The sequence below is a fragment of the Kogia breviceps genome, chromosome 7 (assembly GCF_026419965.1).
Source record: "Kogia breviceps isolate mKogBre1 chromosome 7, mKogBre1 haplotype 1, whole genome shotgun sequence".
NCBI lineage: Eukaryota > Metazoa > Chordata > Mammalia > Artiodactyla > Physeteridae > Kogia > Kogia breviceps.
The window spans coordinates 80,584,512-80,601,362 of record NC_081316.1 but is presented as its reverse complement, the minus strand read 5'-3'; the positions used below and the strand labels follow the sequence as shown (position 1 = coordinate 80,601,362).

At 48.1% G+C, this 16,851-nt stretch overlaps 1 protein-coding gene across 5 annotated transcripts in view; it reads left to right on the top strand.

Moving 5' to 3' along the window:
- The window catches only part of NUMA1 (nuclear mitotic apparatus protein 1), a 38,572-nt gene that overhangs the window by 8,499 nt on the left and 13,222 nt on the right, over positions 1 to 16,851 (top strand). For all 5 annotated transcript variants that reach the window (XM_067038798.1, XM_067038799.1, XM_067038800.1 and 2 more), the window contains exons 3-13: positions 3,698 to 3,783; positions 8,645 to 8,724; positions 10,001 to 10,083; positions 10,678 to 10,758; positions 12,378 to 12,465; positions 13,758 to 13,878; positions 14,422 to 14,579; positions 14,870 to 14,987; positions 15,067 to 15,184; positions 15,499 to 15,639; positions 16,603 to 16,725. In XM_067038798.1, the coding sequence (XP_066894899.1) occupies positions 3,698 to 3,783; positions 8,645 to 8,724; positions 10,001 to 10,083; positions 10,678 to 10,758; positions 12,378 to 12,465; positions 13,758 to 13,878; positions 14,422 to 14,579; positions 14,870 to 14,987; positions 15,067 to 15,184; positions 15,499 to 15,639; positions 16,603 to 16,725 (1,197 nt within the window). The remainder of the gene's footprint in view (positions 1 to 3,697; positions 3,784 to 8,644; positions 8,725 to 10,000; positions 10,084 to 10,677; positions 10,759 to 12,377; positions 12,466 to 13,757; positions 13,879 to 14,421; positions 14,580 to 14,869; positions 14,988 to 15,066; positions 15,185 to 15,498; positions 15,640 to 16,602; positions 16,726 to 16,851) is intronic.

Here is a 16,851-nt window from a genome sequence, read left to right as displayed (position 1 = left end):
CAACCTTTGGGACTTCGCTGGTGGCGAAGTGGTTAGGAATCCACCTGACAATGCAGGGGACACTTTTTTTTTTTTTTTTTTTTCGCGGTACGTGGGCCTCTGACTGTTAAGGCCTCTCCCGTTGTGGAGCACAGGCTCTGTACGCACAGGTTCAGCGGCCATGGCTCACAGGCCCAGCCGCTCCGCGGCATGTGGTATCTTCCCGGACTAGGACATGAACCTGTATCCCCTGCATCGGCAGGCGGACTCTCAACCACTGCGCCACCAGGGAAGCCCCTGGGGACACGGGTTTGAGCCCTGGTCTGGGAAGATCCCACGTGCCGCGGAGCAACTAAGCCCATGCGCCACAACTCCTAAGCCTGCACTCTAGAGCCCGTGACCTGCAGCTGTTGAGCGCTTCTGCCCTAGAGCCCATGCTCCTCAACAAGAGAAGCCACTGCAATGAATGGTCCACGCACCGCAACGAAGAGTAGCCCCCGCTCACCGCAACTAGAGAAAGCCCGTGTGCAGCAACGAAGACTCAACACAGCCAAAAACAAATAAATAAATTTATTAAAAAAAAAAATTCAGCCACCTTAAATGACCTGGAAAGCCTTACAGGCAGTTCTTCAATGAGCTTGGTCCTCACTTACGTTTTATACCCTGACTAGAGATAAAGGAGCTTTTTCACTTCTTCAGCTTTTAAATGATTTATCATTTGAGAGCAAAATAATGCACAGGAAGAAAATACATTTTTAAATCCATGAAAGAAACTAATGATGGATTATTACTTAATTGGTATGAGATGAATCCAGATTCCTTAAGTGACTTTAAATCAGCTAACTGGTACGATTTTTTTCAATTTTGTTAGTGAATGAGCATTCATAGCCCTTGAATTAAAGTTTTACCTAGATTGCAGATATTAAAAGAAGATGGATTTTGGATGCTTAAGTCGTGCAGTCTCTTCATTTTCAGCAGGTAGAAAGGGACCGTGGCCTGGAATATTCAGTCTTCCTAGAAAATTCACACTGGCCTTTTCTTTTTTCTTTTTTTTTTTTTTTTTTTTGCGGTATGCGGGCCTCTCACTGTTGTGGCCTCTCCCGTTGCGGAGCACAGGCTCCGGACGCACAGGCTCAGCGGCCATGGCTCACGGGCTTAGTTGCTCCGCGGCATGTGGGATCTTCCCGGACCAGGGCACGAACCCGTGTCTCCTGCATCGGCAGGCGGATTCTCAACCACTGCGCCACCAGGGAAGCCCTCACACTGGCCTTTTCTAATTCGATTAAGCACCCCCCCCAAAGGTGGTATAAATTATTATCTTTAAGAGTCCAGTGAGGGCTTCCCTGGTGGCGCAGTGGTTGAGAGTCCGCCTGCCGATGCAGGGGACGCGGGTTCGTGCCCTGGTCCAGAAGAATCCCACATGACGTGGAGCGGCTAGGCCTGTGAGCCGTGGCCACTGGGCCTGCGTGTCCGGGGCCTGTGCTCCGCAACGGGAGAGGCCACAGCAGTGAGAGGCCCGTGTACTGCAGAAAAAAAAAAAAAGAGTCCAGTGAGAAGGTCGTATTTTATATTCTGCATTTAAAATTTTTTTTTACTTTCAACCTATTTAAAAAAATTTTTTTTAGTAAATTTATTTATTTTTGGCTGCGTTGGGTCTCCGTTGCTGCGTGCAGGCTTTCTCTAGTTGCAGAGAGCAGGGGCTACTCTTCGTTGCAGTGCGCGGGCTTCTCATTGTGGTGGCTTCTTTTGTTGCGGAGCACAGGCTCTAGGGGCACGGGCTTCAGTAGTTGTGGCACATGGGCTTAGTAATTGTGGCTTGCGAGGTCTAGAGTGCAGGCTCAGTAGTTCTGGCTCCCAGGCTTAGTTGCTCCGTGGCCTGTGGGATCTTCCCGGGCCAGGGCTCGAACCCATGTCCCATGCATTGGCAGGCAGATTCTTAACCACTGCGCCACCAGGCAAGTCCCTCAACCTATTTTAATTTAGATTTATTTACAAGTTTTTCTAATATAAAATTATTTCATGGAAATAAGTACTATCATTTCTGTAGGTGAATCACTGATTTTTTTTTTAATCCTCTTGATCCTCCAGTGCAGTTGGCTAATTTAACTGCTAAGAAGTAGAAGTGTTGCTGGATCTACTTCATAACCATAATAGTGCTTTGCATTTAGTACTTTTATTTCGTAATGTGTTCTTGCATTCACAATCCCATTTGAACATACACTGGTCCTTTAAGGTAGATAAGTTTGACAAGTGAGAAAACAGTCACAGAAAGAAAGTTGATAACAAAGGTTCCTGGCAAGTTAGTGGAGGAGCTGGACTCAAAAATCCTTGTCTGAGAGCCCCCAGCCCAGTGCCTGTTGAAGAGCACATTTAAGTGGGAGGGACACATTAGGGGTAAGGGATTAACAGATACAAAACTACTATACATAAATAGATAAGCAACAAGGGTATACAGTATAGCACAGGGAATTACACCCATTATCTTGTAGTAACCTATAATGGAGGATAATCTGCAGAAATACTGAATCACTATGAAACTAACAGGTTATTGTAAATCAGCTATACTTCAATTTAAAAAAAAATAAAGAGCACATTTATAAATAGAATCTACTCGTTTGTGCATAACCACTATGCTGAAGTATTTAAAAATAACTTATAAAGCAGGATAAGTCTCCCTTCTCCCTCAGTCTTGCATATGTGATTGATTGACTTAGCAGACCCTTCCTTCTTAATAAGGTACTACAAAGGTGAACTTCAGCCTGAGCTTCTGAACTTGGTACCTGCGGGATTTATGAGGTTTTCCTGTAGAAGTCAACCATATACGCTTGTTGAATACCTGTGTACCTGATTCATTTGCATGTGACTGCTGGTGAACTTTCTAGGGGGAAAGACTGATTTAGATGAATGTCTGCCGTGAACTTTCTAGGGGGAAAGACTGATTTAGATGAATGTCTGCCTAAAGGCAAGGAAAGGGAGAGGCCACTGGATCAGAATTGACAAGTTTTTCTTTGGGGTTCCTAGCTTTTCTTTCCCTTCCTCCTTCCTTCTTATTCTCTTGTTCCCTCACCATTTCTCCCTGCCTCAGCTGAAGTTTCATGTCTGGAAAGAATTTTAAAATGCATCAATCAGAAGATTTTATATCTGTGTGGGAGTATATAAAATATATGTAGTATATAATGTAAATTTTGAGTAGATGCAAAATTTCAAGAGCTATAAAATACAAAATATACAAAGGGCTGTAATGTAAAAATTTGAGCTACAAATGTTTATAATGTAACCATTCAAGAGATACAAAGGGCTATAGTATAAAAAGCCTTTCTCCTACCTCAACTCCCAACCATCAAGTTCCTCTCTCCAGAGGCAGTGGTGGTACGATTTTCTTCTAGAAACTATCAGTATTCTTGTAGAACCATTTTATGCCTAATTATATTTAAAGTACACCCCAAGTGCTGGAACATTCTCGGAGAATTTAAGCTCTTATTTAGTTGAAGCCAAAGGAAGGACTCTGATGGCATTCAGGTGGCTGTTAGTGGATGAGTTGGAAGTTAAAAGTCCTAGAATCACCTGTTCTCTCATTCCTTTAGTTACAACTATAGACAGTTGGAACAAACAGAACTGTCAACACCTGGGGAAGGGAGTGGAAACCCCACCCCCACCCCGCTGCCCGGGCTTCTTGCACTTAACACGGTTTCACCAGGCTCTTCCCTTTGCCTTGCAGGTGAACAGTCTGCACGTGGCTGACCCCGTGGAGGCCGTGCTGCAGCTCCAGGACTGCAGCGTCTTCCTCAGGATCATTGACTGCATGTGAGTTTGTGCCACTTCCCTCTCCAGCCTCTCAAGTGAAGCTGCATGCTGGGGTGGGGACTGCATTTGTTTCCTTTCCTTGTTGACAACTGTGACCAGAAGGCATCGCAGGACTGGGATGTCTAAGCCAGTGTGGGCCCCAGACGCAAGAACACGTTGACCTCGTTCTCCAGTCACCGTGTGTCTTTATGAGAGAGGTTTCACTCTTGTCCCTTCATGAGGCTTCCTCACTCTTTCGCAGAAGAGCCTCCAAGTCTCCGTGTTCTCAGTGTTACGGGAGCCTGCTCCGGGGCTCCGTCCTCTGTCTCAATGGGAGTCTTCCGTCCTCTGTCTCAATGGGAGTCTTCTATAGCCCTCTTTTCGTGACTCATCCTTATCTCACAAGCCCTCCTTGCAACCTGTAGGCCCAGGAAGAAGAAAGGGGAAGCTTTTAAACTTGAGGGAAGTAAGCAGCGCCTAAAAATCTCTAACTTGTTAGCGCAGCACAGACTTGCCGCTCTCTAACCCATTGTAGCATTCCCAGGGTTTTCACCTGCCTCATTAACTTGCTTTGTGAGGTCAATTAGCATTAGATAAGCTGCTTGTTGTCATGTAGCCAGGATTTTAGTTTAGGCCTTTTCATTTTATATCTGTGTCTTCAGCATGTTTCCTTTGAACTTCACAGTTATCTGGGAAATGAGTGGAGTGGGGCCTCCTCCTCATATCTTACCTTTCTGGAACCCAGCAAAGATGGGTCAAGCTGTAACCTACATTTATCTTTTTAAAAAAAAAATAAATTTATTTATTTATTTATTTATTTTTGGGTGTGTTGGGTCTTCATTTCTGTGCGAGGGCTTTCTCTAGTTGTGGAGAGCGGGGGCCACTCTTCATCGCGGTGCCCGGGCCTCTCTTGTTGTGGAGCACAGGCTGCAGGCGCACAGGCTCAGTAGTTGTGGGTCACGGGCCTAGTTGCTCCGCGGCATGTGGGATCTTCCCAGACCAGGGCTCAAACCCGTGTCCCCTGCATTGGCAGGCGGATTCTCAACCACTGCGCCACCAGGGAAGCCCACATTTATCTTTGTAAAGCTCATGTGGCTCACCCTTTTTCCTGTATCCTCAACTTTTAGCAATTATGAAGGGAAAAACTGACAAACTTCTTACTTCTTTGTGCTATGGGCAAAAGTAGAGGCCAGCCATGATATAAGGAATTGGAGGGACAGTGGAGAGGACCGATCCCCCCTGTTTAAAGGGAAGCACAATAGACAGGGGGTCCCTCAGACCAAGATCTGAAGTGTGGAGGGTGTTTGTGATCCACACACAGCAGGTAGGAACTGGTGTCAGGGATTCAGCACCTCTGTGAAGCAGGTTCATAGGCAGCAGCTCATTGACAGGGAAAGAAGGTAGAACTGAGCTGGTCGAAGGCAGGATCTGGGTCTAATTCATCTTCGGGTCCTCCATACCTAGCTTAGGACAGTGCAGTGATTAGGTTTTAATTCATGTTTGTTGGTGAAAATGAGTGAATGAAAATGTAGTTGATTTTCTCTATCAGCAAAGTCTAGTGGGGCTGAGTGCCCCCATGACAGATGGGTTTGCTAGAGTGTTTTTTTTAATTTTTTGAGATTTATATTGATAATGGGGTGTCCAGTATGATTTCTCAAAAGTCCCTGTGGCTCTAACCAGCCCACCTACCTTAGTGAAAGAGGTCACTGTATTCTTATTTTGATACAGACACTACCATTTAATTTCTTTTTTTATTCTGCCACACTGCGTAGCTTGTGGGTTCTTACTTCCCTGACCAAGGATAGAATCTGGGCCCTGACAGTGAAAGTGCCGAGTCCTAACCACTGGACCGCCAGGGAATTCCTGGACACTCCCATTTTCTTTTCCAGTTACCCAGACAGGCCATTTCAACATCATCTTGAACTCCTCCTTCACCTGGGCACTGATTTCTAATCAGTCACCGTCCTCTCAGTGTGTCCTTTAGATTTCTCACATCCCTTCCTCTGCCTCATTCTGGATACCAGTGCCTCAAGACTTCGTTCTTCTCTAAGCTGTCCTTATTCCAGGGTATTCCTATACATGTGATCTCAGGGCTTTTCATTGTGATGCTTCACAGCTGATGGACCTCAACGACTCTTCCTTGCCAGGAGGTTGAAATCTAAAATCTGCAGCTTGGTATTCAGAACTTTCATCAGGGGCCCTCCCAATCTTGTTTCCTACTCATTTCTACCTCCATACCCCACTCCCTTTTTTTTGATCCTGTAGAATTTCCTAAATTCTGACTTTTGTTAATTGCGTCTTTATGGTACTACTTAATTTGTTCTTTCCCTTGTTGCCTATAAACTGGTTATTAGATCTAAACTTAATTAGCTTAAGATTTTTTTTCAAGGGTACTATATAGATGCAGTTGTGCACTACCTATAAATCATCTTTTTGCCACCCCTAATGAAAATCATCATTTTGCAAACCCTAATGAAAGAAGTAGATCTAGGCAACTAACATCAATGGCTAGTAAAACTGTTAGGCTGGTAATACCTAACCTACAATTTAACATCACTAAAGGAGAGGCAGCCAGGTATGATATGCCTCGTTGTGACACACAGTAGGGTGCATCATGCTTTTTTTGGACTTAAGAATGGATCAAGGAGCTTTTGCTTTTGAGGAGATAAATTTCCTTGGCCTGATGACAAGAGCAGTAAATGTGTCCAGGGGTGAGGATGTATGTCCTCGGTTTAGCCATTGTAGGTTTATGACCCTGTGGGAAATTTTCATAAGGAGGGTCAAAAATTCAAGATGCCCATTTTCCAAGTTGTTTTCTAAGGTGCTGCCTGAGCTTTAGACTAGAAGAGATGTGTGGGGGGAGGGGTGTGGGGGCGAGAGAGAGAGAATGTGTGTGTGTGTGTTGGATGGAAAGGCTGTTGAAATCCCAGGTTAACCCTGATTTCCATCTCAAATCCAGGACGATTCAGACCAACTTCCTTTGGGAAAACAGACGTTCTTGGTGAACGTGTTCTGGCTGATTCATTTGTGATGCTCCTACTGTTGCTAACTGAAATCAGACACCTAGTTCTCAGGGGAAGGCAGTGGAGGATGGCAGGGTTGGTGGCAGATAGAAGCTGTGGGAATCGAACAAAAGCTTGTTCCTTGGCCACTTGGCCTTCTCTCTGGGAGAATTCTTTGGGCTCCACCCCTCTGATAAGTTTCCCTTTCTGTTTTCCTGTGTGTGAACACCCTGAAGCAAAAAGGCTGTCTCCTTTCTTTGATATCTATGAGGCTTGCATAGCAAAGTTTAGTGGAGGCATTTTTCCAGAAAACTTAAAGCCCTGACATTTGTCTTACTGACGTTCACCTCTGCTCGTCCAGGTAAAAAGTATTCCTCATCTGTCAGCCCATATGTACTCAGCACCTGCTATATATTCCTACCTTTCAGCTCACAAAGAGCGGTCAGTTATAAATGATGCTCCTGTATCCGTGAGTACTGTAGGAATTCCTGAGAAGGAGAGGGAAGATGTGACTATCAGCGGTTCTGCTTGGCCAGAGATGAGACTTGAGTGCAGTCTTAAAGGATGGGCTGGATTTCCCCAGGACTAGTGTTTTCCAAAGCATGTTCCATGCACCTGTACTTATCCCAGGGGCTCAGTGGGGAAAAGAGGTTTGTGGTCAGATAGGTTTAGGAAATAATGTGTGTTTATACCTTCTTTAGAAAATGTTCAGTTTGGTTTAACCCAGTATTTCTCAAACATTTAGCCCAAGAACCCTGTTTATTTTTATCCGATGGAATACACTTTGGTAAATTACTACTCGGTGCTGAGGGCAAAGAGAGTCACAACAGTCCAGATTGTGGGTGGGTAGGGAAGATGGCTCTTTCAGGAGTCTGTGAGGAGATGAGCATCTCTAAAAGACTTTGTAGGTGTCCCTAATCACAGACTAGCTACCTAAAGTGCTTCCTGTGGGGGGTTCACTTGGAAGAAGCCTTTGTAATCCCGTTGGAGCTGGAGGGAGCTACTCTCATGGTCTTGCCTAGGATGCTTCTTGTACTTTGCAGGATGTCTGGCACTGGAGGATTCTAGAGTCTGCCCTGCACTCCAGAAAGTTGATTGAAACCTAGAGATTCGGGTTCTGAAGAACAGGAGCCTTTTCAGTCCGTATCCTCAGCCGTAGCCTAGATAGAAAAGTCAGCTTTTTAACTTGAAGTAAGGGTAGTCCCTTCTGAAAATGAAACTGCACTTAGCCTGAGGGGCCGGGTCAAGGGGCCAGGACAGTGTGAGAGCTCCCCCTGCTGCCTTCCCGCCCTCATTGCTCTCCACACTTTGCTTGCCTTTCCACTTAAACACAAGCACTGCAAAGGCCACAGATCGAGAGTGATTGTCCCTTGGCCCGGCCTCTTGGAGGCCACCTCAGCCTTCAGTGCGTGTTGAACTTTGCCCTGTCACTTCAGAGCCTTGTTCCCTCCTGTTCTTTCAGTTTTTAGATCTGTTTTTTCCCTTTCCACAGTCCTCTCTGACTCATACTCTAGCCACTTTCACAGGCATCCTGACGTTTTACACTTGAGCCGTTGCAGGCTATCAGTCCTAGCTTGCCAGTCATCTGTGCTGCCTCCATCGCCTCTCGATCCCCTTCCCACAGAGCTTTTTGATATTCACAAATGCCGTCTTTTCCAGGAGGACCTCATGCTTCAAGTCCCCACTTCTCACCCATGACTCAGTTCCTTCTGGCTAAATGGTGTCTCGGTATCTTCTCCCCTGCCTCCAATGTCTGGTCTGGTTCTCCCCCAGATCCAGAACAGATCCAAACTGAAGGGATGGGAAGGTGGTATGTAATGCAGTAGCAAGGAGGGAAGGATTGCTAAGTACTCTGGTTCTAATACTTGCTCTTTTTCTAGCCATGGCACTGACGAAGGGCAGCAAATCCTGCAGCAGCCGGTGCCAGAGAGACTGGAATTTGTGTGCAGTTTTCTGCAGAGTAAGAACCTTTCTTATCTAGCTGGGAAGGAGCTGCTTCCTCAGCTCCTGGGACTTGGCTATCTGGACCTGGAAGAACCAGGTCCCAGGTATCTGGGGGGGCAAAGGCTCGAGGCTGCCCACTCTGTACCACCAAGATGAGTACAACTGGGGTGGCTTCCCTGGGCCTGGTGATGCCTGCACCAGTTGGGGAGGAGTGTCCCTGCAGTCCCAGCCCATTTCGGGATCCAGGTAGAGCCAGAGGGTCGGTTTGGGTTACTCATCACCTTGGGCTCCCATTCCTCCCACTGCAAGGAGACAGAAGGATCCATGTTACCCTCTTCCCCTTGCAAGAAAAACATTTTCCCCTGATAACATTGAATTAATTGCTTAGGTGATAGGTATAGGGGCACAGGCAGGTTAAGGTTGAAACCTTGGCCCTTCTACTCTACTGCTTGTGTGACCTTTCTGGACATGGGTTCCCTGTCTTTAAAATGAAGATCATAGTAATTGCTCTTAAGGTTGATGGATATAGTAAATAAGAACACATGCGGGACTTCCCTTGTGGTCCAGTGGTTAGGACTCTGCGCTCCCAATGTAGGGGGCCTGGGTTTGATCCCTGGTCAGGGAACTAGATCCCGCATGCTGCAACTAAGACCCGGTGCAGCCAAATAAATAAATGAATGATTGAATGAATATTAAAAAAAAATAACACATGCAAAGCTTCTAGCACAGCACTTGTCAATTCCTCTCCGTCATATAGCTGTGGACAGAGTCCTCATCTTTGACATGGGAGCTATCTACCATCCCCACCTCAAGAGAATTATAAGAAAGGTGATAATGGATTTAGATAAAGCAGGGTGTTAGTAATTAAGCCCTACCCCTCTGGCAGCATAAGAACCAGGTGTCCCAGCCCTGGTCTGACTTAGCTGCAGGCGGGCTTCCTCTGCAGCTGCAGTTGGAATGAGACTCTTGAGTGACCTGGCATCTCTGGGCTCCTCCTCTGTGGTGCTGAGTGGGAGTTGGTGCGTGGGTAGGTGAGTGCAATGTCAGGCCCCAGAGCTGCTGTGAAGTCCAACCTTTCTTCTTGAACTATCCCTGTAGTCCTTGGACCAATCCAGGATAGAACTAACTTCAGGTGGAAACGTGTATGTTGGGCGAGAGGGGCCCTAAGAATAAGGAGCCTTGCATCTCCTGGTCCCACCAGCCATTTGCTCCTCTGACCGTGAGGTGTTCTGATGATCTCAGGGATGGTCCCCAGGAAATTCACCTTGTTTTCTACATTGTTGTCATTACAGAAAACCGAAAACATCCCTCTTCTCCAGAATGCCTGGTGTCAGTGCAGAAGGTGATGGAGGGATCAGAGCTGGAACTTGCCAAGGTACCCGTGGAATACCAGACTGGTCTGGGGCGAGGGTGGCACCAGAGGGGCCTGCAGAGGGGCCTTCTTTTAACCCAGAAGAAGTGGTGGGGCTTTATTTCTGGGCCTTGTGGAGGTTGGTGGTAGGTCCAGGCATCTACCTAGTGAGGCAGAGGCTGATTCAGCCAAGGATTTTAGGAGCCCACCTTTATGACAGAGAGGTTGACTAGATCATTACTGTGGCCTCAGTGGAGACCTGGCAGGAATCAGGCCTCACCCAGCTGTCATCACACTTCTCTTTTTTAGCCCAGTCCACTTCATTCCCTCTTCTGTTTCTGGGTGCTGGCCTATAGAGTGGCCTTAAGCTTCATACCCAGGGTTCCATGAGTCCAGGAATTTAGTTATGCAGGAATTCTGGCACCTGGCTTTTTGCACAGTGAGCACTGAGACCTCAATCAAGTGATTCCTGATGCAGTTAAGGGCAGTGGCCTGGGGCTGCTGAATTCTAGGAGCTTTGGAAGGGTCTCAGAATAGCTCAGAGTCCCCAGAGTGGGGCAGGGGTTGGGGACCAAGAAGAGAGCCTTGCTCAGTGATTGCCTCCTGTTTGGCTTCTAGATGACCATGCTGCTCTTATACCACTCCTCCATGAGCTCCAAAAGTCCCAGGGACTGGGAACAGTTCGAATACGAGATTCAGGTAAGCCCTTGTGCCTCCACCCCACCGAGCAGGTCTTGCCTGTGTTTCACCTCATTCCAGTTGTTTTTCTTTAAACAACATATGTTGTTCTTTTTAAAAATTATGTTATAGTAGTTATAGCCTTCATTATAGAAAGTCTGGAATATATTGAAAAGCACAAAGAAGGAAATAACAGTTGCCACTAATCTCATTCTCAGCAATAACTGCTAACTTTTTTAAAAAATTATTTATTTATTTATGGCTGTGTTGGGTCTTCATTTATGTGCGAGGGCTTTCTCTAGTTGTGGCAAGCGGGGGCCACTCTTCATCGCGGTGTGCGGGCCTCTCACTATCGCGGCCTCTCTTGTTGCAGAGCACAGACTTCAGACGCGCAGGCTCAGTAATTGTGGCTCACGGGCCCAGTTGCTCCGCGGCATGTGGGATCTTCCCAGACACGGGCTCGAACCCCTGTCCCCTGCATGGCAGGCGGATTCTCAACCACTGCGCCACCAGGGAAGCCCATAACTGCTAACTTTTAAAGGATATACTTCTAAGTCCTTTTCATGTATATAAATTTAACTGTACCTGTACCTGAACTGTTTGGATAATATACAGAAATTATTTTTTCTTCATATATGTGTTCCCGTATGTATGTGTCTGTGTTTTACATAAACTGTCACTCCATTTCTTCCTCCTTTCCTCTAGTAGGAAGGATTAGTGAGAATGTCTTTGTCCGCCATGGCAGTCTAGCTCAGAGCGGTTACATCCTCTCCCCTCCTCTACATGGTCCCTAAGTGAAGAGGAGTTGGTGCATCTGCTTCATTAGAGAGGGAATTGACCTGGTTTCCAGGAGCTACCTGCCATATGGGTCCTGATGTTTTCCTTGCTTCCTGTATGAGCAGCTGTCCTTTATTTTCCAGAGCAGAAGCAGCTGGGATGCCACAGTGGGTAATGTAGGTGACTGGTGGGGCAGTGTCCAGAGAGCTGTGGCCTTTCATGTGGTGGTAGAAATGTTGAGTCATCCCGTTTCGTACTCACTTAGCTCATGGCTCGTCTCTGGGGTTGGGGGTTGTAGTGGCGTGGGAGGCATGGGTGGCTCCTTCCTTTCTTTAACCTTTTCATTGCTCCAAGCTGATCATAGACCTGGTAGAAACAAATTCTAGAGGAATAAGGAACTACAGAGATGGCCAGGAAAATCACATCAACTCTGTAGCTTTGGAATTCAGACAGAGAAGGCAAGATTTTACCTACTGGTGGCTAAGCTTTGGATGAGCCCTGGAGGTGTTCTCACTCTGACAAAGAACAACAGTGAGGTCAGCTGGAAGAGGCCAGCAGGGTTATGTATAAAAGCTTTCTGACTGCATTACTTTGCTTGCCCATTCTCATCTCATGGTCAGGAGCGAAGTCAGTTTGGACCTCTGTCTCACCCTGGGTGCATCTTTAGGGGAGAAGAGGGGCTGGGGACAAGTAGGGTGAACATGTCTCTGGTGGAGTGTTCTTGGCTGGATCATGGGCCTTCTGGTCTGAGAGGAAGAATGGGCTCCAGCAGACTCCTAGGGCTGGCACGGCCAGGATGGTGCCTTCCATCCCTTCGGGCCTCCCAAACACCTAAATGATGTCTTTCTCTGTCTGTGGTTCAGGCTGAGTTAGCTGTCATTCTCAAATTTGTGCTGGACCATGAGGATGGGCTAAACCTGAATGAGGACTTAGAGAACTTCTTACAGAAAGGTAAGCTGGGATCACTCCCAAGGATCCTCTCTTTTCTGAGCTGGGGACTGCTAGAATCCTGAGTTGTCAGGAGGTACAGTGGGGATTTGCCCCAACACAAGTCACAGAGTTGGTGCTTAGGAAACGTGTGTAAGTTGATTTCTGGGCCATGTTGCCATCATCCCCATTCCCATAGAGCTCCTCCTCGTGCCTGGCAGCAGCTAAGCAGAACGTTTATAAGTGATCATGTCTGCTGTGGGTTCTCCTTGATTACCCACCCCCTCTCCCCTCACACACACACACTTCTTTTTTTGTTTTTTATAGTTTAAACAGTCATTACTCTAGGCTTATAAGCTGGGAGTACACAGTCTTAGAAAATTGTTTTTCCTACATAATGCCCGTGTTCTAGGTGGGAAGGCAGATACATAAACCAGAATGTATATGATAAGGAATAAGTGCTAGAACAGGGAGATATCGAATCTACCAAGTGTCTTGCTGGAAGTACATCAGAAAGAGTGAGAGTGCTGCCTGTTTGGAAGAGCCATCTAACAACAACAGGGTGTAAGGTGTGGGTCTAGGCACGTTCATCCAACCACTGAATTTGATGTTCCTTGTGTTCAGGTTCCTCATGAGCCCTTCAGGTGGAGATGTTGCAGATATGAGTCTAGAATGCAGGAGAGGGCTCTGGGCCAGGCTGTGGGCTTGCAAGTCTGTGTATGGATGGCCATTGAAGCCTTGGGCACCATGGGCAGAGCACACGGGCCCCATCAGAGCTCTGGGGCTTGGAGGGCAGGTGGGAGAGGGAGGAGCAGGTGAGGGAGATGGAGACCTGGTGTTAGAAGTAGGAGGGCCATGTGAAGGTCACCATGGGAACCAAGGGAAGAGGAGGTTTTGAGGAAGAAGTCATGCTGGCAGTGCACAATTTCAGATGGAGGGCTTCAGCAAGGAGGCTGGTGGTTCTGACTCGAGAGGTCATTGGGGCTGAGAGGAGATCTGCTCAGGGTTGGCTTGAGGGAAAAGCGTGAGCACTTGGTCCAGTCTCTGAGCACGGGGGACACAGTCACTCCACTGCGCTCTTTGAGTGCTGGTGATCTGTGGAAACGGAAGCCCCTTGCTTGATTTGGCTCAGGGCACTGACCTCTGGATAACCCAGACACCAGGCTTCAAGTTCTGCCCAAGCGCCTCCCTCTGCAGCTTACCTATAAGTGTCTGGATTCATTCCCACCAAGGCGAGTTCTCAAATTGCATAAAGATGCAAATGTGTCCACCCTCTTACTAACCTCTTTGTGGCTTGTTTACTCCTTCCCCTTTAGCTCCTGTCCCTTCCCCCTGTTCCAGCACCATCTCTGAAGAGCTCTCCCCACCTAGCCACCAGGCCAAGAGGGAGGTTCGCTTCCTAGAGCTACAGAAAGTCGCCTCTTCCAGTGGGAACAAGTATGTGCTGGGCCTCTTCTCCCGGGATGGGGCCTCAACATCCTGTCCTCAGATCCCTGCATCCTAGAGGCTAAGCTGTTGACCAGCCCCTTACGTCATCAAGAGTGCTTAGAGTATCTTGTAGATCTGGGATGCCCTCCCCTGCCCCAGTACTAATGGGGGAATTGGTTGGGATCTGTCCTCGGCAGAATGCCTCTCAAAAGGCTGTTCTCTGTTTATGGAATTTCTTGCTTCCCTGGAGACTGTGCTAAAGTCCGTTCTCCTAGTGCAGCTCTGTAGAGGCAAAGGGAATGCATTCCTTTTTCAGCGATGGAGGCAGGGGAGGGCATAGAGAAATTAAGGCTTGGAGGAAGGAGAAGAAAAGCTTTCTCAGGGTCATGTCATAAAGCACGAGGTAGCTCTGCAGACATAACCCAGGTGTTTGGGCCCCACAGCCAGTGCTCACAACCACAGGGCCCAGCTCCCCCAGCCCTGCCTGTGGTCGGTAGCTTCAGCCCTCACGTCAGTTTCTGACCATGGCATCTGGACCATCTCCTTCCTCAGCTTCCTCCCAGGTTCTCCAGCCTCCCCCATGGGTGACATTCTGCAGACCCCACAATTCCAGATGAGGCGGCTGAAGAAGCAGCTTGCAGATGAGAGAAATAATCGAGACGAGCTGGAGCTGGAGTTGGCCGAGAACCGCAAGCTCCTCACAGAGAAAGGTAGATGGCTGGCTGCTGGCAGATGTGTGTTAACGGGCAGCATTTGGGATTTTCATCCGGGGAAGTGCTGGGCTTGTCTGAGGCGTGGCCCCTCTGTCTTCCATGTTGTCCCCTCTGCTAGCCCGGGAGCTTAGAGCTCAGCCCTGGGCCTGTCAGGCTGACCTCCTGGAAGCTGGTTCTGTCCTTGCCACCCTCCTTCCTTTCCCTGGGATTGGATACCTCCTCCTTCCTCCCCCTCCTCCCCTTAGTCCTGTGCTAAGTCTCCTCTTTTCTCCCCTCCTCTGGGGCAGATGCGCAGATAGCCATGATGCAGCAGCGCATCGACCGCCTGGCTCTGCTGAACGAGAAGCAGTCGGCCAGTCCGCTGGAGCCCAGGGAGCTTGAGGAGCTCCGTGGCAAGAATGAGAGGTACAGTGCTCCCTACCGTCCTTCCCACACCCGAGGCAGGGGAGATAAGCTCTTTCCTCACTGCTCCCCTCTCTTGCAGCCTCACCATACGGCTCCACGAAACTCTGAGGCAGTGCCAGGACCTGAAGACAGAGAAGAGCCAGATGGATCGCAAAATTAACCAGCTTTCTGAAGAGAATGGGGACCTTTCCTTTAAGGTAAGTGTTGAGGTTTCAACACTCACTCAGGTTTCCCCCACCTGGAAGCCCCTTGGCTTGAATTGGTCTGGAAAATTCCCCCAAAGAGGGTTGAGGAGAATGTCCTCATTCTGTAATTGGCTGCTGCCAGGGACCGGCTGGTGGCCCTAAGTTTTGATTTGTAGTCTTGAGTCAGATGTGAATAGTTGCGATTGGTTTGAGGAAGGTTGGAAGGCTAATGGGAGCCATCCAGGCCCCGGAGCTCAGGGGACAGATAGCAGTGGTGTTGGCAGTTTTGACCATGGGCGATGGGCGTTCCCTCTTGTCTGTCTCAGCTGCGGGAGTTTGCCAGTCACCTGCAGCAGCTACAGGGGGCCCTCAATGAACTGACAGAAGAGCACAGCAAGGCCACTCGGGAGTGGGTGGAGAAGCAGACCCATCTGGAGAAGGAGCTTGGCACAGCCCTGCAGGACAAGGTAACCCTCTGCTTCGGGAAGTCAGGGCCACAGTCTTGACCACACACTCAAAGCTGAATTCCGTTTACCGCTCTATTCTTTGGGGCCTTTGGGAATTATGCTGACTACTTTTCAAGGCTTAACAGTGTGCTGTAATGGGCTTCAGGCCAGTACACCTGTGAATCCTGTCTCTGCTGTTTACAAGGTGTGGCTCTTGGACAAGTTACTTGACTTCTTTCTGGGCATCCTTTTCCTAAAATGGGAAAAAGAATGGGTAGCTGCCTCATCATCCGTTGTAAGATAATGCATATAGAGCACTGAACACACATTGTCTGGTGCAAAGTGAGCTCTCAGTGAATTAGTTGCTGTTATTATTGCTACTAAGAATCCAGCTCTGCCACTTATTAATAACCATGTAGCCCGGGGGCAAGGCACTTAACTTCTGAGCTTCAGATTCTTACCCTGTTAAAAAAAAAAAAAAAAAAAAAAAGAGGGATGGTAGTAGCTACCTCCCAGATCTGTTGGGTAGGTTAGAAATTCAGAGGGGTACCCAGCACAGTGCCTGGCCCATTGTAGGTACTTAGTGAGCAGTGGCGTAAAGTGGTGCAGGGGACCAGGGGATGCTGCTGCTGTTGATGCTCAGACTGTTGGGATATTTTTAAGCTGGTGGGTTTTTGGATTATCTGAGAGCTGAGACATGACTGAGGAAGGGCATTCAGTAAGGAAGTATGGAGTAAGCTCAGCAGCCTTGGAGAAGAAATGAGCAGGTCACTTGTGAGCCCTGGTACTAGGGCTAGAAAGTCAGGTCTCTCATGGTCCCAGGTCCTTGGTTTCTGCAAGTTTTCCCCTAGGTCAGGGCAAAAGGAGATCTTGGTAATAAGGTAATAGGGTCTTACAGACGTTTTGTTGATGTTCAAAAGGGTTTGTGTGGTAATCCGGTGCCTGTTCCACTTCTGTTAACATGGGGATCTTGTTTACTCCCAGAAATGCCTTGAAGAGAAGAATGAAATCCTTCAGGGAAAACTTTCACAGCTGGAAGAACATTTGGCCCAGCTGCGGGAGAACCCACCCCGGGAGAAGGGCGAGGTGCTGGGTGACGTCTTGCAGGTAGGATCTCAGGGGCAGGGGTGAGACCTGTGTGCTGGGATTGCTGCACACCCATGTTCGCCCTGTTCAGGTTCCTGGCGGTCCTCAATCCCCAGAGGGGCCAGGGGGACCGAGGAGTCGTCCTGA